This window comes from Ambystoma mexicanum, chromosome 13 (genome assembly GCF_040938575.1).
Source record: "Ambystoma mexicanum isolate Mex_15411 chromosome 13, UKY_AmexF1_1, whole genome shotgun sequence".
In the NCBI taxonomy this organism is placed as follows: domain Eukaryota; kingdom Metazoa; phylum Chordata; class Amphibia; order Caudata; family Ambystomatidae; genus Ambystoma; species Ambystoma mexicanum.
In genome coordinates this window covers 394,971,894-394,993,799 of record NC_090938.1, presented here as the reverse complement: position 1 = coordinate 394,993,799, position 21,906 = coordinate 394,971,894, and the positions used below count along the sequence as shown (strand labels likewise).

The 21,906-nt window shown below is 48.4% G+C and overlaps 1 protein-coding gene across 1 annotated transcript in view; it reads left to right on the top strand.

Annotated features, from left to right (window-relative positions):
• Positions 1–21,906, top strand: part of IPO4 (importin 4) — a 3,008,003-nt gene that overhangs the window by 775,815 nt on the left and 2,210,282 nt on the right. Inside the window, exon 10 of the mRNA XM_069633964.1 lies at positions 15,345–15,509. Coding sequence (XP_069490065.1) covers positions 15,345–15,509 — 165 coding nt within the window. The remainder of the gene's footprint in view (positions 1–15,344; positions 15,510–21,906) is intronic.

Genomic DNA, 21,906 nt, shown 5'->3' with positions numbered 1-21,906 from the left:
AAGGCCTTGGGTCTAGCTCAGCCCCTGGCTCCCATGCCCACGCCAATCACGGCAGCTCAGCCCCCTGCGCTGCCAGTCAGCACGCCACAGCTGCCCGCACCCTGCACCCCCAGATATGCAGGACACAGTGTACACGGACGAGGAGGAAAATCCGGACACACTATAGTCAGCTAAAGCATTCCATGAGAGGCTGGAGGGGGTCTGGCTGAGTATCCAGGCATCACTCAGCCGCAGACTGAGCCACCCTAGGTGGGGGTCCTGGCCGAGGTACTTAAACTTTGTGCTGCAACGAGAACCGGCATCCCTCTCCAGAAGGATGTGGAATCCCTAGCCGGAAAGGGCTGGCTCAAGCCACACTCCACCCAGCCCACCAATAAGTGCCTGGTCGCCAAATCAGGCATCTTATTGTCGGTGCACCCCCAGCCGCAATCTCTGTTATAGCAGCAGCATTGCTATACTCAATAAATATATTCTCTTGTTTTAAAGAGCGGTAACCCCTTAAACTCCAAATGAACACACCATAATGGGTAGCAGCCTTGGTTTGGGCCTTAGATACTTACAAGAGCAAATGTTGACCAGAGCACATGGCCCTAAAACAAAGCACTGCTCCCAGTGACTTGCCCATATGGATTTCTTGTTGCCCACATTACCTATTACCGAATGAGAGAACCAAATACCCAATTAATCTAATTAATTCACCCTAGGAATTACTGCGCCATTACTCAACATTGTGGTATACATGACTTTACTGCCTACAGTCTCCTGTTTTGAGTTGCCGAACTGTTATACTCTTTATTAGTGTGAATTGTGGGTGATCGCTAGTGGGATCATAAATTGTGTGTATACATCTGTATGTGCATATGATTGTTGTAGGGAACATTCCTTACTTTGGATTTAACTTTTTGGGTGTTTTAAAGGCCTACTGTTGTATTTTTTCACTCCTGTCTGTTAAAATGGAATTGCAAAATCAACCCGGGTGAACAGGGAGACAGCGAGATCAACCAAACTAATCAGGTAGCAGAGCAGCATTGCTAGTCTCAGGAGGCTGTGAGAGTGATCTAGGGCTACAATGAGTCCACACGGAGCCACAATAATTCCGGTGAGTTGGAGGCAGACCTATCTCCTCTGCTTCGGCCTCCATGTGGAACAGCCTCCCTGCCTCTCAAACTTGAGCAGAACCATCTCCCGGTTCCGGAAGCAACTCAAGACCTTCCTTTTAGCTTCCGCTTTCCCTCTTCCTCTCCCCTGCTGATGCACCTGACTGCTCTGCGCACTGGTTACCTGGTCACCCTCTGAATTCGGGCCCGGCTCCTGCATGTCCAGTTGCCCTCGCACTGCCTCTGGGCTCCCAAGCTCTTGAGGGTCTGTATCTGCAACCCTCCAGTCCCTTTTCTCTGCACTTATGAGCCACCCGCTGGCTTCACTTGTGAGTTAACTACACTTCTTCCTTCTCCTCCCCCCCGGCACGTCTCCTCTTCCTTCTTCCCTGCACTTGCGTGATCTGAATGACACAAGGCCTAGTAAGATCGTTATTTTGTCCTCCCTTTGTTTCCCCCCTACTTGTCTTCTCGCGCCTAGAAACCCTTGTGTACAGGCATGTTATAAATGCCACATAACATATCATATATCCGTTAAATAGGTAAGTACACAAATATATAACTATAAGGCATTTAAAATACACATTAAGCAAGTAAAACATCTTGTCAAATATTGTTACACACTATAAAACAGATATTTACATTCACCCCTAGGAGAAGAAAACGTATACTTCAATAACAGTGAAATACGGATAACTACTTATGAGTGAATTTCAGTAAAGACACTTGTTGTAACCACATAATCCCTCCCCTAACACTTAATGAATCCAACCCTAAAATAGTTTGGGGCCTCTTGCCCTAAAGTCATCAGTTCCAAAGTTATACTACGCAGTCAGTTTTATTAAGAGATTTATACGATTTCAGTGGTTATGATCAAAAAGTCATAAATGCAAGTAAAGTACAGGTAAGCAAACTAACTCAATCCTAGTCCCTAAAATAGTCCTATGAAGGGATTGTTGATCAGGTATCCACTGACTAAAGTCAGGAAAGAGTAGTTTAGGGACAGGACTTCCCACCCATGTAACCTTATGGAGAATGGGGTTGTGGGGCAGGAACAGGTATGTTAACACGTTCTCCTGAGGCCACTGCTGTGGTTCTGGAATCCTTGGAAGACAGTCTTCTGTGATTGGTCTGGTCGAAGAAGGGCCGGGGGTTGCGGGGTGCTGTTAAAATTTGTTTTCTTTTTGCCCCTTTCCCTCCATAGATATGTGGGATATCCTTTTTTTGCTTCTTTGGAAACCTGTCCTGACTTTCTGGAGGTACGTAAAGCCTTCTGCTTTACTTCCCTTCGCTGTTTTGCTCGTTCGTATGGGTAAGTTGACTAATCCTTCAAAGTGCCACTAGTGATACTTTGTCAATCTTTATGAATTCTTGTATTGTTAGGAGTGGGGGGGACACAATGAGGACGATGACGTCCAGGAAAATGAACCCTTTGCATCAGTTAAGTCCTTTCATGACCACCTTCAGGGCCTGGCAGAGTTCTTAAGGGTCCCTCTGCCCGAGGAAGCACGTCAGGAGTGCTAGCTAAAGTCTTGGATAAGCGCACCACAATCCAGTCTGGCATCCCGCTCCAGAAAGATGTCCTGCAGGTGGCCCGAAAGGTCTGGGAGAAGTCCAAGGCCAACGCCCAGATGAACAAGAAGTTGGACAGCAGGTTCAGGCTGACGGATGTAGATCCAATCATCCTGGCCTACCACACGCAGCCGAATTCTTCAGTTGTGGCTGCGGCCTCATTATATCCGAAACCATTGTCTCCGTTGTCTTCCTCCATAGGAGCCACCTCCAGTTGTTTTTAAGAAAGCTCTGTTTCCGTCTCAGGACTGCATCTGGGGCAAAAGCCAACACAGACACCCACTTGGCTGCGGCTATCCAGAAGCTGTGGCGGAAGCTCAGGCAGTTTTTGTTCCTTTGTCCTTAATCTTCCTGTTCCGTTTCCACGGTCTGCTTTCCTCAGTCTGTGCTGGAGCGTCTGGGAATTGTGTCCTGTTCGTGCAAATGTAATTTTGCGAGGGCGGATTCCCATTCCCTTTGTCTCTAGTGCTTGGGACCGGAACATCGGTGGACCGCTTGCTTCTACTGCGACTCTTTCCGTCCGGGCACTCCAGCATAGGCTCGTCAGGTGGGAGGAAGTGTTCCAACGGCTTCCTCCTCCACACATACAGCAGCTCATCGACGAAAAAAGGAATCGTTCGGTAAGTTCCTTCCTTTTTAGGGCACCACTACAAGGGATTCCTTCCCAGGGTCTTCTGGTTCCTGCGAAGGCCCAAGTGGCTTTGGTTCTAGGGTTCTCCTGATGGGGACCTAACCTGGATTCCAGAGTTTTCTCCGAGGGCTCCCTCTCAAGGGGCTCTGTCGGGACCGGATATTCATCCAAGGTTCGCCATCTGGGGGCTAAGGCTAAGCCCAAAGTTTCTGAGGCTACTTCAACCAGGGTTATTCCAGAGGTTTCCCAGTTCTGGGACTAAACGTACCAAGCCTAATCTCGAGGTTTCCTGTAAAGTGAATAAAAATACCGGCATCACCCCTGAGGATACCCAAATAGGGGCTATAATCAAAACCAGCATTATTGAGGGGTCCCATTTAGGAACTCTAGCTGCCGGGTGTGACCCTAAGCTTTCCCACAAACAATCTTGTGGTCATACCGGTCCTACTCAGTGGGCAAATGAGGGGGGCAAGGGCCTTAACTCGTCAAGCACCGGCCCTGCTGAGGTTCCCTCACAGAGGGCGAATACTTCTGCAGAAACCAAAGGGGCTGAAAAACGCTCAGTCTTCTAGTACCGGCTCTGTCGAGGTTCCCTTGCGAGAGTGCTAAAACTGATTACAAGGCCCCTACAACCACTGTGGTGGCCATGGCCTTACAAAAACATATGACGCAGATCACTTCAGACTGTGTCAAAATGGTGGGCCAAACAACGCGGCCTGAGGCAGCCATTTTGACAAGCTCTTCCAAACCAACATTCTCAACGGCTGGTACAGAAGGGCCTACTTTTGGGGCCCAGCAGTCTTTTCCACAAAACATGGATAATAGAAACCATTTTCTCCCTCCAACGGACTAGTGTGCAAGGTTTCCGCTGCCGCGCAGTCTTGCATCCTCCTACGTCTAATCCTCTAGTTTATGTGGATCCAGCTGGAGGAGGGCCATCTTGGCAACCACCCTCGATGCAGTTTAGTTTATTATTTGTAATGCGCACCAGACCCAGGAGCATCAGGGCGCAGCAGAAAGGATATGTTCAACTTAGTTACATGGCCAAACAGGCCGACATATATAATAACACATCAGTATATACAGAGTAAATTACATAATCACAAGAGAATGCACTGAAATTACATGGGTACGTGAGGTACAGGACAAAGTAGACGGTGGCATATCAATATGTACAATGTAGGTTACATAGTTTAGGAGGCAAAGAATAAGGTAGACGCAGTACCTTAGGAGAGTTGTCCAAGTGGACTGGTACAAAGTAGGTGAATCCCTAGGCAAAGGATAGGAAGCAGAGCGTCGAGAGGGTGTTGGTCTGAATTTGTCATTTTCTTTTAGCCAGTTGGTCAAAATCTGTCTGAATTTGGCATAAGGCTGGGGGAGCTCTAATACTTGGAGGTAGGGAGTTCCATAGTTGCGCTGCCTTGACTGGGAAGCTATGTCCCCCCAATAGTGGAAAGTCTAAATCGTGGAACTTGGAGGCAGTTAGAGTTAGCTATTCTCGTCGGTCTGGAGGATGTTTTTTTGCAAATTCTTTCTGTAAGGTAGGGTGGTGCATTATTATTGAGGCACTTGTGGGTGAGGGAGGCAGTCTTGAGTTTGATTTTATCAAAGGTAGATAACCATTTGTATTGTCTTCTTGTAGAGGAGATAGGCTCACTTCTATTAATCTTCAATGCTGCTCTCAGGGCATTGTTCTGGAGAACCTCTATTTTATGGATAGTTTGTTTATTCGCTCCGATGTAGAGTGCGTTACAAAAATCCAATTTGGAAAGTATGAGGGCTCTAGCCAGCGTGAGGCAACTGTCAGTGGAGAGGAATTGTTTACTGGCTCTGATGAGTTTGCATGTATATGCAGTAGCCGATGCAAGGGAGTTAACTTGTTTAGTGAAGTTCATGGTGGCATCTAGGTAAAAGCCTAGGGTCTTCACTTCCTTTGCTACTTTTATGTTTATTACCATCAATAGCGAAGTTGGCATAATCTGGGCTAAATTTAGCTAAGAGGGTCGTGGTGCTTAGCATGATGAGCTCAGTTTTGTCGTCATTCAGACATAGGCCATGAGTGGCCATCCATGCCTGAACAATGCTGTAAATTGTATTCACCAAAGCCAGATCAATGGTGTAATCTCCTGAAAGCGGAAGGAGGATTTGGGTATCGTCTGCATAGTTAGTGAAGGCGATACCCAAATGGTCAATTTCGTCGAAGAGGGGCTTGGGGAATACGTTAGAGTGTGGGTGACACACAGGATCCCTGTGGAACGCCGCAGGTTATGGGTATAGGGTCTGCTGAGGCCGAGGGAGAGAAGACTCTTATGGTCCGGTTACTTAGGAAAGACTCGATCCAGGTTATGGCCTCCTTAGAGAAATGGGCTGCGGAGTCTAGGTGACTACATAGGACTTTGTGGTCGACCAAGTCGAATGCAGCCGAGAGGTCTAGAAGGAGGAGTAGTGCTGCTTGGTCTTTGTCTCTAAACTCATCTATTTGGGCCTTAAGGTCAATTAAAGCCATCTCAGTGCCATGTTGAGGGCGGAATCCAGATTGACGAGATCCTAGGAGGCGGTTAGATTCCAAGAAATTCTGTAATTGAATATAGGCCACTATCGAAGATTTCTAGAAGAAATGGCACAGTCGTAATGGGACTGAAGTTCGTGGGAATGGCAGGGTCAAGGGTTTGCTTTTTCAGTAGTGGCAGAACCCAGGATTATTTCAGATTATTCGGGACCGTACCGGTTGTGAATGACGAGTTGATAAGTTTGGTTATGAAAGGAGAGAGTTCTCTCGCGGCATCCTTGATAAGTTGCGCCGGACATTGGTCTCCTTTGCAATTGGACGGTTTAAGTCCCAGTATGACCTCCTCCACCTCGATGGTCGATACTTTAGAGAAGCTGAAACGTGTTTCTTGTTTGTAATGTGGCAGGGGAGCTGTGCTCTGAGGCGTTTGGGGTGCTAGAGAGGCTTTCTTGTGGGCAATTTTGGTCTGTAGGTTGGCTACTTTGTTGTTTAGGGCGTGTTGGATACTGGAACTCCACTTTTTGTCTTTGATACAGTTTTCTTGTGGTACAATGGGTGTTTCCAGTTCTTTCAGGATAATGAACAGTTCTTTAACACTAGAGTTGGATTGGGATATTCTGTTATAGGTTTCCTGTTTGGCTAAGAGGATGTCTTTCTTGTATTGAGATGAGACTTTGGTAAGGTTTAGTTTTTCTGCTGATGGGGAGAGTCTCCAAGCCGTTTCCAGCTTTCTTTTGAGTAGTCTCAGGTTTTTTAAGTGTGGGGTAAACCAAGAGTTGAGGTGTTTTTTTAGGTTTACTTTATGCCCCTCCAGAGCGTCCTCTACGCACTCCTCTGCTTCTGCATAGACCATCCTCTGAGGACACGTTCTTTGGCATATTCAAGGCCCTCATGCACTCATACCCGATGAAGGCTTACTTTAAGGATCTTTTCAAAGGAATATATCTTAAGCCTCTCGAGCCACATCCTGCTCATCAGCAGGTTTCGGTAGTGCCTCCTCTGCTTCCAGTGGGTCCCCCTCCTACACTGCCTCCACTTTCTCCAGTGCTTACAATGCCAGTTGTGCAAATGGATATGCCTAAGGTGCCTGAGGTACCACGTGCCTCGGATCAGTTTTCTGTTCCCTCCACAACTGACTAGGCACATGCTGACCAGGATAGTGAAGACCTTCCCCACTCCGTCAGAGCTTTTCATGACAAGGTCATGGATATGATGGCGTTGCTGGAAATTCCAATACCCGAGCCTCTGACTCCATAAGGAGTACTCTTAGGATCCTTAACTCTTACTGCAGATGAGCGCACAGGTCTTCTTCAAAAAGATGTGCTAGCTGAAGCCTGTAAAGTCTGGGAGAAACCTAATTTCGTGCAGCATATAAATAGAAAAATAGACGCTATCTACAAGCTCCACTCATCCGAGGACATGCCCTTGACTGCCTGTCCGCTCACTTTGTCAACAGTAATGGCAGCAGCTATGCTCCAGGCTAAGCCTTCTTCAACATCCACCACGGCTACCTCCTCTCAGTTCCTGTCCAAGGAGAAGATTCTAGATGGCATTGGGGAAAACATTTTTTCCAATGCAGGTCTTCAGCTGCGTCGAGCGAATACTGAAGTCATTCTTGCAGCGGTAAACCTCGAGCTGTGGTGGGAGCTTTTCGGAATTTCAAGATTGTATCCCACAGGATAGGCTGGAAGATTTTAAAGAAGGCCTACCTGTTGGCAGATTTCTGGCTCAGGACCTGCTGTAGGTCACGGTCCATCATGTAGATCCGTCCGCTCTGGGGCCTTATAGGGTCTTTATAATAGACATCTCTCGCCAGGTGTGGCTGCACGCGACAAAGTTCTCAAAGATGTTTAGGAAAAGGTTCTCACCTCCCCTTTGAAGGGAAAGAGCTTTTTCACTCCTCCACCGACGAGGACCTCGACAAAACAAAGGCAAGCACTCTGACAGCTAAATCTTTGTCAGTCCTAGCAAAGCAAAAACAAAGAGGTGATGGCTGGAAGGTTTAGAATTAATCTTAACCACTGGCAAAGCTCTGGGCAACCCTCCAGACCACGGTTCTTCGCCTGCCAAGCCATTACAGAAGGGGAAAGACCATATGCAAATCAGGCTTAGCCCCACCCCAAAAGGGGCAGTCCAGCCTGAACTGCTAGGCCACATCCCTTCTGCACGAGACCACAAGCATCCCCAAACATGTTTCGCCCTTGTTGGGGCTCATCAGTGAGGAGTAGCTTGGGTCTCTAGGCCCAGCAGGCACGGGACCCACATCTGGACATACCCGTCCCACTCGGGGTGACAAAGCAAAAACAAAGAGGTGAGGCTGGAAGGTTTAGAATTAATCTTAACCACTGGCAAGGAAGAACAATGGTCTGGAAGGTTGCCCAGAGCAACGCCAGTTGTTAAGATTCAGTCTAAACCTTACAGCCATCACCTATTTGTTTTTGCTTAGTCCTAGCAAAGCGACCTTCAATTAGAGCGGCCTATGCACATGATTTAGACGTTTCAGAAGCGTCGAACACGCTGAGCATAAGGTTCCTCTGGTGGGCCTTAACGCAAGAAGTAAAGGCAAGGTGGCTGTTTTTTTGCTCGGTCTTCAGCCTCCTCCTCTGCGTCCCCGATAAATCATCCAAATTGTTTTCCATCAGTCACACGATACTCCGGTGGGAGGATGTATATCGTCTCATCTGGAGGCGTGGCTGACCATCACAGAAGACCGATAGGTTTTGTCCGTCGCCCGAGTGGGCTTCCCCCTGCCTCTCCCTCATACACCACATTCACACCCTCCTCTTCAGCAGAATGGGCCCCCCTCCCTCAGAGCTGAGGTACAGAAACTTCTGAACCTCAGAGTGGTGGAACCTGCTCCCTTGCGTGAGCAAGGGGAGGGCTATTAATCATGTCTGTTTTGTGCCCAAACCCAACCAGGATGGTCTACGCACTATCCTCGACCCCCTCCAACTTCTACCTTTTCCGTCCCCAAGAGAAATTCAAGATGATCTTGCCCAGCCAGATAAGGTCCTCTCTCCGGAAGGGCAGTTGGCTCTGTGTGGTATATCTTGAGGACGCTTATATGCACATCCTGATCTGGTCCTCACATCGGAAATACCTTCGGTTTTCTGTGGGAACTGAATATTTCCAGTATCGAGTGCTGCTGTTTGGTCTCAGCATGACCCTGCCTGTCTTTACAAAGTGGAAAATGAGGCGCACACAGCTAGTGCTACGGAGCTGCTGGGCCGAAGCATCTTCCTTGGGAGGTGGAGGGTGCGCTTGAGATTCTGTGGGACAACATGAAGGCTTATGCCTTCCCTCCTCTGCCTTTGATTCACTGGTCGATCTGGAATCTCAGGAGTGCCTCCAACTGCACTCTCCTGTTCATAGCTCATTGTTGGCCAGACATGTTCTGGTTCTCTGAGCTTCCGCACCTATCGATATGCGACCCAATCAGGTTACCGCAGATCCCCAGTCTCCTTCACCAGAGCAATCTTCAGGTGTGGCACCCCTCCCCACAATCCTTCTGCTTGGCAGCCTGGTGCCTGAGTTCAGTGCCTTAGCACAGTTTCACCTGTCGGAGGATAATATGCGCATAATCCAGGCGGCACGTAAGCCTTCTACAAGAACGCAGTACAAAAGTAAATGGCTTCGTTTTTGCCATTGGTGTCTTGCTAAACGGCTTTATCCTTGGCATGCTTCTGTTGACTGTGTCTTGTCTTTTATATGGACCTTGCCGCCTTTGGCATTCATGTTTTATCGTGCAGAACATATCAATCAGCTATTGCAGATTATCCATCTCCAGATAATTGCTATTTTTCTCTGACAAATCCAGTAATCGAGAGGCATTTCGCAGGTCTCCTTCACCTCTTGCTGCCGGTCAGGCTTCCTCAACCAAAATGGGATCTAAATGTGGTCCTTACCACTTTGTGTCTGAAGACATTTGAACCAATGACCACTATGGAGCTCAAGATTCTCTCCTGGAAATTGGCCTTCTTGATTGCAGTATAATCTATGAGAATAAGCAAGCTTCAAGCTCTCTGCCGTGCAGCTGTGCTTGATCCTTCACAAGGATAAGGTTGTTCTTCACACTCCTTCTTTCCTTCCAAAAATTGTCTCGGAGTTCCACATAAATCAGTCAATATCACTCACGGTTTTCTTTCCAGACCCGATCTCTGATGCAGAAAGGGTTCTACATACCCTGGATGTCGGAAGATCTCTGAAGTTTTACCTTGACCACAAAAGCAAATTCAGAAGCTCCTCGCAACTGTTACTTTCGGGGACCTACAAGGGAAACCAGCTTCAAAAGCGTCCATCTCATGATGGATCACTTCATGTATCTTGGAGGATTATACAATTTAAGGCCTTCAGCCCCCAAAGGGCATTCATGCACATTTGGTTCGTGGCAAAGCAGCTGCTTTTGCCTTCCAGAAATATGTTCCTTGGCAGTCCATAGCCAAGGCTGTTACGTGGTCTTCTCCCTCAGCTTTTTGTAGCTTTTTGTATACACTATTGTCTTGACCTGAGCTTCCGGGCTAATGCCCAGTTAGGCCAGGCAGTTCTTAAGAACCTGTTTCAGTAAGGACAATTTCTATCCTCCTATATGGAGGAAAGGGGACGGGACGTAGGAGTAATTGGAAGTTAACTCACCATAGTGACCGACTTACTCCTAGTCGATAGTCCCCTTTCCTCCATACGCCTGCATACTACCCTCTCTAAAAAAGTGTCCTCTATTTTACTAATGGTCCTTCGACTTTGGCTATAGAAAAAGATTGAAGGGCGATGCAGACTCAGGAAGGCGAGGTGACGGCCACGTGCGGTGGCCCCGCATAAAAATAAAGATTGTAAAGTTGTTTTTGATGCTTTGAGGTGCTCTGGACCCGTCCCGAAGGAAGGAATGTCCCAAAAGTATGGCGGAAAGGGGACACTGGACTAGTACTAAAGTAGTCATTACGGTGAGTAACTTTGTTATAATTCCCTGCGTGTCTAAACTATTCCCCTGTGATCTCTGTCCCAATATTTCCTTTTGAATTCTTAGGTACTTTAATTTCCACCGACCTCCGGTGACTCGCCCTTCCCCGGCACATGTCTGCTCCGTGGGCTTTACTAGGTGCCTTTCCAGCGACGGATCGTTTCCGACGTCGGTCCTGCACACGCTCTGCCTTTGCTACCTTGGCGAGGTTCACGGCTGGGATGATTGTTCGACGTGCAATACCCTTACTGCCCGATCACTCAAGAACCGGCTTGCGGGAGCTGTTCTCCAGGTCTTCTCCAGAGCATATCAAGGAGTACATGCTTCGGAAGACGAAGTCCAAGGTAAGTGTTCTGTTATACAAAGCACCCCACAAAGGCGATTCCTTCCATGGGACACCCGCCATGCCAACGAACATCACAATCTCGACTTCACTCCCAGGGTGGAATGGTCCACCATGGTCAGCCCTCAGGTAACCTAGTGCACGTCATACCCGGGGACCTCAGGGCTGGGGCGCTACACTGAGGCGAATTACATGCATGGCATACAATGTGTGGGAAGAGCGCAGCCCTACACGTCGGCCACGCTGTCAGGGCCCAGGCAGGAACGCCCATCACCAGAGTGCGTGTCGCGATTCTTCGACATATTCCTGATGTTGATGTACTCTCCCCAAATGGGTAGAATCCTGAAGGGCCTTATTAAAGAGATGCTTCCACTCATACCTGCACAGCCTTCTACTCCAGTGCAGCTGCAGCCGGCCCGACCTGTGGTGGCTGAGGATTCCCCGCCTCCACAGACACCATTGCCCGTGCAGCCAAGCGTCCAGGCTCTCTCCCCACCTTCCGTGTTCCCCCAGGCAACACTGGCCCAGCCGATGCCGCACACGGATCCTGCGGACCCCCAAGATCGCCACAGGCAAGCTGTCTTCAAGGCGGGTTTGTATGAAGCCAAGATAGTGGCTCAACACCTAATTGAGTCGTCTGTGGGTTATATCGACCTGGCCAGCAGGGCCATCTGCGTGGCCACCGATATGAGGCAGACGGCATGGCTAATGGCCAGAAGGTTTAACCCTGATGTCCAAGACAGCATCCTGGATCTTCCGTTCAAAAGGGGAGGGGGATTCTGTTTGAAAGGTGTGGGGTGGGGGGACTTGTTCTGTTAATCCACGCATGAGGAATTGGACTAGAAGAAAAACAGATCCCAGATGGAAATGTCTTTGGCTATACTAGCTAAGCCTACACCGAGGAAGTTTGGGCAGGGACAGTCCTTTGCCGACATGGGAAGGACTTTCAGTGGATTCAGAAGTTTCCAGGATGCGAAGGCTAGGCAGCCGTACAGGTGTCCCAGCCAACACATGCGCAAAGGACGTTGTACAAGGGCTTCTTCTGGTCCCCCTCTCAGGCGCCCACCTCAGAGGGAAAGAAGCAATGACCCCACCCCCATCTTCTCCCCCATCAAGGTTCACAATTCTCCAGTGGGTGGCAGGCTTGTTCTCCACATTCAGCCCTGGCGGACTCTGTTTGCGGATCCATGGATCCTTTTAGTGGTTTACCTTGGGTTCTGCCTACCTCTCTCTCTGAACCCACCCTGTTCTCCTTCCCTCCCCAGGTCGGGACAGCAGCTCTCCTTGCAGAGATCCGTTAACTGGTGAGAGGCTCAGGGTTTTACTTGCAGACGTTCGCGATACAGAAGAACCACCAGGCAGGCCCGCGAGTGGTTGTCGATCTATCCTTCTTAAATATATCCCTACCCCTACAAAAGTTCAAGATGATTATGCCAGCACTGGTAGCAGAGTTTCTGTGCGGGGGAGACTGGAAGAGCCCAATGGACTTGAAGGATGCATACCTTTAACGTCCCTATTTGGCAACCCCACTGCTCCTTCCTTCAGTTGCGAGTGATCAGCACTCATTTTCAGTACAAGGTTCTTCCATTTGGCAGTGGCAGCATTCCTCAGGTTGAAGGGCCACCATGTATACCCATACCTCAACGACTGGTTGGTCCGAGCGGAATCCCTGGTGGAGGTTCGGAATACGGCCTCCATGTTTATGGATATCCTTTACGAACTGGGGTTCTCAGTCGACCAAAAAATGTCGCAGCTCCAGCCTACCCAAACTTTGATTTCCTGGGTCTGTTGTGGGATACGGGGGATCAGGGGATTTTCCCCACCATGGAAAAGAGGGCAGCTATGAAGACGGCTACTGGACACTTTCTCAGCAGACCGATAAAATCTGCCTTGTGGTACCAACATCTGTTGGGAATTATGGAGGCATGCCTGCTGGCGGTTCCGCGTACAAGACTCACAATGAGGGTGCAGTTACACCCATCAGCCTCCTGGAACCAGGAGACTGGTTCCCAAGTGGCATCAGTCTCCATCTTAGCAGAGCTCCACCAAGACTTGATTTGGTAGAGGCAAGACAAGAATCTTGTGGCAGACAGACCTTTCAGGCAGCCCCTGCCCAATGGTACTATCGCAACGGACTCCTCCCTGGAAAGGTAGGGAGGGTACGCTCGGCGACTACAGTGTACATGGCCTGTGGACAAGGGAGGACCAGAAGACCCACATCAACTTCCTCGAACTGAGAGCCATACAACTGGCTTTAAAGGCCTTCTTACTGGTAATAAAGAAAAATCAATCTGTGTTCAGACAGTTCCACTTGCATGTACAATATCAGCACCATATTGCCTCCCCTGTGCAGGCTCACCATCGAAATATGGGAATGGCCTATAACCCACAACATATGGCTTTCTGCAATCCACCTTCTGGGAGAGTCCAACCTGGACGTGGACACACTCCGCAGACTGAGAGTTGACAACTACAAGTGGCAGTTGAAAAAAAAAGGTTCTGCGGGAGATATTCAGGATGTGGGGCCAGCCCCAGATAGACCTGTCCGCCAGGGAGCAGAACCGGCCATGTGAACAGTTTGCCTCATGGCTGGGCCAGGGCATAGGCTCGCTGGGGGATGCCCTACATCTTCAATGGAGCGGGATGTGGAGAATTTCCACCAACCTCACTAATCCACAAGGTAATCTGCAAGATCATAGAATCGTCACACTTGTGTCTGATCTTGATAGCTCTGCAGTGGCCAGCCAGACCATGGTTTTCAGACCTTATACGGCTCTCGGCGCAGGGCCCTGGTCCTCTCCCAGTAAGGGGAACGCTGCTCCTCTCCCAGCAGGGAAGATTAGCCCTACCAGCCTGGTTCCTGAGCATTAAACCCTGCATCACCTTCACCTGTCTCGGGACATCCTGAAGGAAAGGGGCATAGATCCTGGGAGCCACGACGCATAAAACATTCAAGCCCATGGCGTCTGTCGACATCAGATTGGTCACGATCAAGACAGCGATCTTAGTGGGCCTTACCTCAACGCGTAGGGTTAGCTAAGTTCAGGCACTCATTGTCTCGGAACCATATACCACGTTCCATCGTGACAAGGTGGTGCTCTGCACTCATCCTTCGTTTCTTCTGGAGTTGGTGTGTTCCTTTCATCTCAAAGAGGAGATTGTACTACCAACTTACTTTCCTAACCCAAAGGACGAGGCAGAACAGGTTACACTGTCTATGTCCGGAGCGCCCTCAAGGTGGACCTCGACAGGACAAAGGGCTTCTCCAAGTCTGATGCGTTATTCAGCACCTTCGGTGGGTCAAGGCCAGGTGGTTAGGCATCAAAGGCCTTGATAGCCAGGTGGATGGTCGGGGGCCATTCAAGAGACCTACAACGATCAGCAAAGGGAGGTGCCAGCTAATCTTCATGTTGATGCAGTCACGACCAAGGCAAAGGGAGTCTCCTTCCAGAGGCATGTGCCATGTCAAACTATCAGCAGTGCGGCTACCTGGGATACCTCCTCAGCATTCCGCAAGCACGAGTGCCTTTATGGCAGTGCACGATTGGATGCGGCCTTTGGGAAGCAGTGCTCAGAAACCTGTTCTCTTAACATCTCATATCCCTGGGGCTTCAATCAGTGGTAATCGCCCATGCAGTATGGAGGAAATGGGACGGGACGTCTGGGGTAATTATAAGTTACTCATTGTAGTGACGAACGTACTCCCTAGTCCATAGCCCCCTTTCCTCCATTCGTCCCTCCATCCTCCCCCTTAAGAGGACCATTGTTAGGCAGTTTAACCTAGCCTACGCATCAAAAGGGGACTGAGGTGTGGCGCCGGTGGAGTCAGGGGAGTGCATGCTCCTGGGGGCCACGCCACTGCGCGTGACTAAGTTTAAAGGGGAAAAGACCTTTTTCTGTTGAAAATGGTTCCATTCCCACTGCTAGAGAGGGATGCCCATGCAGTATGGAGGAAAGGGGACTATGGACTAGGAGTACGTTAGTCACTACAGTGACTAACTTTTAGGCTCAGTTACTGATGCTATTTTATGTTTGGGTGAAGTGTTCCCTTGCCACTCAAGCAGACCTCCTGCATTGATGAGGGAGGGGAAGTGAAGGCTTGTAATTAGCCCAGAGTTTGTGGGCATCCACTTCCCCAGTAGATTCAGTATGTTGGCAAATGCTGAAAATATGAAAGATTCAGATGGATTGTGAGGAAATCTGCGGCCAGAAATGACTTTGATCTCTTTTCTTTTCAGTCGATCCAAAAGCACAAGCTTCTCTCTCCAATCCTGAATACGCTCTTCCCCATCATGTGTGCTGAGCCCCCAGCCGGAGAGATGGACCCTGAAGATGATGAGGATAATGACACAGAGCTCGAAGGGGATGCAGAGGTCCAGAGCCCTAAACAGTTCTCTGTTCAGGTGAGGACATTGCTCACACTGAGTAATATAGGAGGGGATGGAGAATAGGTGGTCACAGGAAGTGGTGGAGATGGAGGCAGAGATGAGGAGCTGTACAAGAGAAGTAGTATAGTTTATTATTTGATAATACGCTCCAAACCCAGGGGTAGCCGGGCGCAGCAGATACAAGAATACTTAAGCTTAGGTTACATACATAGGGTACATACAGAATGTGCAAAGCGATACAAATATGCAAGGTGTACAAATTATGGATACAGAATACAAAAATACAAAAGGAGTACAGGTCCCTTGCATGAGAGAGACTGTTATCGAAGTATCACGGCAGTTGAGGTGGAATAGAACCGGGCCTAGCGCATAGGCGCTGAGTGTGAGTCATCATTAGTCCAGAGCCAACTTTTCACGTTGCGCCTGAATCTAGTGTAAGGTAGATTGGCTCTCAGTGAAGTAGGCAATGCGTTCCAGGCACGGGCAGCTCTAACAGGGAAGCTTGCTCCACCCTCTTTGGATAGTCTAAATCTGGGTGTTTCAAGTAGGTGGTGGTTGGAAGCTCTGGTATGGTGGGTAGAGGATTTTCTAGTCAGTCTGGCCGCGATATAGGGGGGCGCAATTTTGTTCAGACCTTTGTAGGTAAGGGATAGCGTCTTGATGAGGACTCTGTCGCTAATTTTTAACCAGTGGTAGTCTTTCCTGATAGAGATATGAGCTCTGCAGGGTATGTCCAGGGCTGCTCTCTGAGCATTGTTCTGGAGTATTTTCAATTTGACTGTTTTGCTCGCGCCCGCATAGACGGTGTTGCAATAGTCCGATTTAGACATTACTAGGGCATTGGCTAGTGTGATACAATTAGTTGTGGAGAGGTAAGGTCTGCAGGCCCTAATTAATTTACAGGTGTAAGCTGTGGTGGAGGCTAGGGCATTAGCTTGTTTTTTGAGGGATAAAGTAGAATCGAGGTAGAAACCTAGTGTTTTTACCTCAGTTGCTACTTTAATTATGTTGCCATCTATGTTGAAGGCACGGTAGTTGGGGCTGAGTTTTTTGAGGTTGGAGTCGGAGCCCAGGATCAGTATCTCTGTTTCGTTGTCATTCAGGCAGAGGCTGTGGGAGGCCATCCATGCCTGAATGATGAGGTAGATCTTGTTTACTAGAGCTGAGTCTTCGACAAAGTTGCCAGATAGTGGTATGAGGATCTGCGTGTCGTCCGCATAATTGGTATAGGTTACCCCCAGTCTGTCCAGTTTGTCGAAGAGTGGCTTAGTGAAGATGTTGTACATAGTAGGAAAGACACATGAACCTTGTGGGATGCCACAGGTGATTTGAATTGGGTCAGCTGATGCTGAAGGGGAGAACACGCATCGTACGGTTGGCTAGGAAGGATTGTACCCAGGCTATAGCTTCACTTGAGAAATGGGCAGCAGACGCTAGGTGGTTGCTTAACACTGCATGGTCCACCAGGACAAAGGCCGCCGATAGGTCAAGGAGTAGGAGCATAGCTGTTTTACCTTTATCCTTCAACTCGTCGATTTGTGTCTTAAGGTCAATGAGTGCCGTTTCAGTGCCATGAAGTGGTCTGAATCCAGATTGGCTAGATCCTAGTAGTTGGTGCGTCTCCAAATAGTTTTGGATCTGGGGGTAGGCTACTCTATGATTTTGAGGAGAAATGGGACAGTGGTGATAGGCCTATAATTGGTTGGTATAGCTGGGTCAAGGGTCTGTTTTTTAAGCAGGGGCAGTACCCAGGATTCTTTGAGTTTCGTGGGTACAGTACTAGTTCTGAAGGAAGTGTTGATTAATTTCGAGATGAAGGGTGCTAAGTCTCTTGCTGCGTCCTTAATGACTTGTGCTGGGCAATTGTCACCATGGCAATTAGAAGGCTTTTCTGAAGAGATCACCTTTTCAGTTTCCAGAATGGAAATGTTGGTAAATCTAAAGGGTTTGTAGCTACTTTGGGTGGCTGATCTGGGTGTGTCGGTCATGTGGGTGGTATGGGTTTTTGTAGGGCTCAAGGAAGCTTTCTTCTTAGCAATTTTAGTTTGTAGGGTTCCAATTTTATTAGCTACGTCATTTTGGATGCTAGAGCACCAATGTTTGTCCTTGGGGACGTTGTCTGTAGGAGCAATAGGGTTTTCCATTTCCCGGAGGATGGAGAAGAGTTCATTAGAATTAGCTTTGCTGATCCTTTCATTAAATGAGTCTTTTTTAGTTCGGATGATTTCCTTATATTTTTTTAGCGAGGTTGTCAAGAAGGGTTTTATTCTCCGCCGAAGGTGTATGCCTCCAGATAGCTTGGAGCTTACGTTTTTGGATTTGTAGTTCTTTAAGGTGCAGGAAGAACCATGAGTTCATGAGTTGAGATGGGCTTCTTGTTTACTTTTGCATAGTTTGATCGAGGCAATTGTATCTAAGGCTTTGGACATGGCGCTATGAAATGTCCCGACTAGCATATTAGGGTCAGGATTGATATCACTAGTAGTGAGAGCTGGTAGGAGGAGTGGGAGTAATTTTTCGGATGTGATTTCTTTTTTACTTATAGTTGGCATGGGTGGTACTATTTCCTGGTTGTTTGGTTTAGGAGGCTCTATAGTTGACGAGAAGCAGATGAGGTGGTGGTCAGTCCAAATTTGGGGTAAGATATTAGAAATGCTAGTATAATAGTTTCGGTTAGCTATCCAATCTAACGTCCGTCCTTTTATATGGGTAGGGGCCAGGACTTTATGGATGAGGCCATGATCAACTAGTATGGATTGAATCGAGTAGGCTTGCTTGTCCTCGTAATCATTAAATCCCAGATTGAAGTCTCCTAGTAAAAGGAGTTGGGTGGAGTCTTTGATATAGTTAGTAAGGAGGCTAGATAAGTCATCCTCAAAGTTGCCTAATGGACCTGGTGGCCTGTACACCAGTAGTACTGTTAATGTACTATTATTAGAAATGGGTATTTTGGCCGAGAGAAGTTCGCAAGATGTTATTTCCGGGTGAGGGGTGAGTCTTGCATCTAACTTAATTTTGGTAATGATGGCTAGGCCCCCTCCCCTGGAGTTGGGCCGATCAACTCTTAGTATGTTATAGTTGTCGGGTATGGCAATCATAAGTGCAGGACCTGCGGCGTCGTGGATCCACGTCTCAGTGATTGCGAGGAGATCTAAGTTATCCATGGCAAGTATATCGGCAATTTCGGTGTTGTGTGCTATGAGGGACCTCGCATTGATGAGTGCTCCTGATAAGGTGGGAGTTGTAGTTTTTTCTTGGGTGAGTCTAGGGTTGGGAGTATTAGGCCTCTTTTGGTTATAGAGGGTGTGAGTTTGTGTTTTGTGATGCCTTTCTGCCATAGGGGCAAGAAAGTTAGAGTTGGGCGCAGTTGAGGTTAGTGTAGGGCCTGTTGGTCTAGTTCTTTTATTTTTGAGGTCTTAAAGGCGTGGCAGTTTCGCTCTAAGTCGTAAGTTTCTATCTTGCAGGTTGCGGAATTGGTAAGGGCCATTGTTATGGTAATGGTTAGGAGAGTCCCGAGCAGGGTACAAAGCGTGTATATAGGGGCAATTTTAGTAGTGCACATGTTGGGATAGGTCACAGAGGGGCAGCTATATTTGTCAGTCCCAGCAATGACTAAAATGCATACATCAGAAGGTGTCTAGATTTGACAATCCCAGCAATGACTAAATTGCAAACATCAGAGGGTGCCTAGATTTGACAATCCGCAACAATGACTAAAAAGCAAACATCAGAGGGTGCCTAGATTTGACAATCCCCAACAATGACTAAAAGGCATAAATCAGATGGTACTTATATTTGACAGTTCCCAGCCATGACTAGAGTGCCTATAATGGGAGATACTAAGTTTAGAAGTAGCAATTGAACTATGTTTACCTGAGGTATGGTTGGCACAAACATACGTGGCTGTGCAAGATGGTACAGCTATGGTAATTGAGTTAATGTGTATATGCATTACAGGGTGTAGATTCTACTTTCAAATTCTTCATTTTATAGATTGTTATATAATCATAGTGTGTTTGCACCGATTGGACAAGGTGAGCTTTGGTATGGCAATGTTTATTTGTAAGTGTTTCAAAGTGCTCAAGGAGGGAGCGGACAAGGGGAAAAACAGTCATTCCAAGCCCTTCAATTTCTGAATGATACAAGTCTGAACAGGCAGAATAAGTGCATATAATACAATTAACAAGTGTAGATAACAAATGGGTCTGATGACGATTCTGCAGATTTTCCATGTGCCTTGAGGCGCCACCATGGAAGCAGGGGAGACAGGGAAGATAGGATAGACTATCTACAAGGCATGGTACGTTCAGATCATACAAGCGCACAGACAGTACAGAGGGGGGCGGTTTGGGGGAAATCCAAGGACGCCCATTTAGTCAGAAACTGGTTAAGTGCTGAGATAATGTCATTCTCATGGGTCATTCACCTAGTGCAGTAGCAATGACGCAAGTGCATGCCCGGAGGCAAGTGCGAGTGGAATGGCGAGGGTGCCGGGGACCAGTGAGACTGTGAGGTACACCCGGCAGCCAGTCGGCAAGCTGTGTGGAAAAAGGAGGGAGAGAGGGATAGAACAGAGATGGAGGTTAGCAGGGTAGAGGGAGAGAAGGAAGAGGAACGTCTTAATGACTTTCTGGAACTCAAGGAGGTCAGGCTCAAGACAGAGGGCGGCAGGTAGGCTATTCCAGAGGGAGGCCCCTGTTGAGGATAAGGATCGCCCTCCAGATATATGCTTGGAGCACCGACTAACTTGCATAAGGTAGATGAAGGGAGGGCTTGGGAGGGACTATATTTAGGTAGGCATTGTTCCAGATAAGTAGGTCCCAGGCCCCAGAAAGCCTCGTGGACAATGCAGAGGGTCTTGAACATGATCCTTGCAGCCACGGGGAGCAAGGAAGTCACATTGTTCTGTACTGGAAGAGTTGCAGAGGGCGCAAAGCAGAGGCAGGGAGGTTGAGAAAGAGGCTGTTGCAGTAATCCAGCCTAGAGAGAACCAGGACTCTGAAGACAGTGTGCTGTTCGGGAAAGGTGAGAAAAGGAAGAGTACCTCTGAGGGGGTGCAGTTGGACTTTTTAGAGATGCCAGAAATGTGAGTGGAGAAGGAGAGAGTGGAGTCAAAGATGACCCCAAGGTTTTTTGCCTCGCAGGTGGGTGCTGTCGCTGGGCCAAAGGAGACTGGCCAGAGTGAGAGTGGAAACTGGAGCATGAGTCCCAATGCAAACAATCTGTCTTACTGGTGTTGAGGCAGAGGTTGTTTGCAGCACACAAAGACTGAATTGCGGACAGTCAGTCAGATATGAACGAGGTAGAGGAGGTGGCTGAGGTTAGCCTGCAAGAGAGTTGAGTCATCCGCATAACACTGGAAGTTAGAGCTGAAAGTGGCAATCAAACGTGCCAGGGCAGCCATGTAGACATTGAAGAACCAGGGCGGATAGGTTAGAACGCTGGGGGACGAGAGAAAGGACCCAAGTTCCACCTGGGATGGACAGTCAGAAAGGAAAGAGGTTAACCACGACCAAGCCTGATCTGTGATTCCCATGGTGTCACGGAGGCATGCAATCAGGATGTTGTGGTTTACTGTGTAAGTAAGAGGTCAAGAAGAATGAGGACCGAGGGAGTGTTGGTGTCAAAATTTGAGAGCAGGTCTTCACAGGTGTTCAGAAGAGCAGTTTCCGTGCCTCTGGGTGCTCTAAAGCCAGACTGATGGCCGTGGAGGCAACCAGTAGATTCAGTGTGGAGGCTGAGCTGAGAGATGACAAGCTTTTTCAGGAGTTTGCCCAGGAAAGGGACGATAGAGATAGGGCGGTAGTTTGTTGGAATGGAGGGGTTGGCAGAGGGTTTTTTAAGCAGAGGGTGCACAATGGTGTGCTTGGAGCTTAAGAGAAGTAGGGAAAACTCCAGTGGAAAAAGAGTTCAGAGATCAGTCAATGTTGTCCTTAATGGTTTTGGAGGGGCAAGGGTCCACCTGTTTGGATGAGGCCTCCATAGTCCGGACTTGTCTGGCGACGTCATCAGGTGTGATTGGAGTGAGAGAAGGGAGTAGAAGTGGTGGAGGGGTTAGGGAAGGCTCCAGAGGTGTTGGAGTATGAAGTGGTGTGGAAGTGAGAGAGGAAAGGGATGTCTTGGGTTTTTGCGGTGAAGTGTGCAGCCAAGGCCGAGCAAAGGTCCTGGGTGGGTGTGACGGAAGAGGAGGCTGCTGCTGGATTGGCCAGTTCCTTACAGACTTTGAAGAGTTTGGCCGCATTTGATGCCGCAGAGATGCAGATTGGAATAAAGACTCTTTTCTTGGTGTGGATGCAGAGTCGATATTGTCTTTGAATGAGGCGGCAGGCTATTTTGTCAGAGGTTCCGGTCCTCCTCATGCATTCCATTTCTGCTTAGCTGCCCTACACTTTCTTTTAAGGGCCGCCAGATC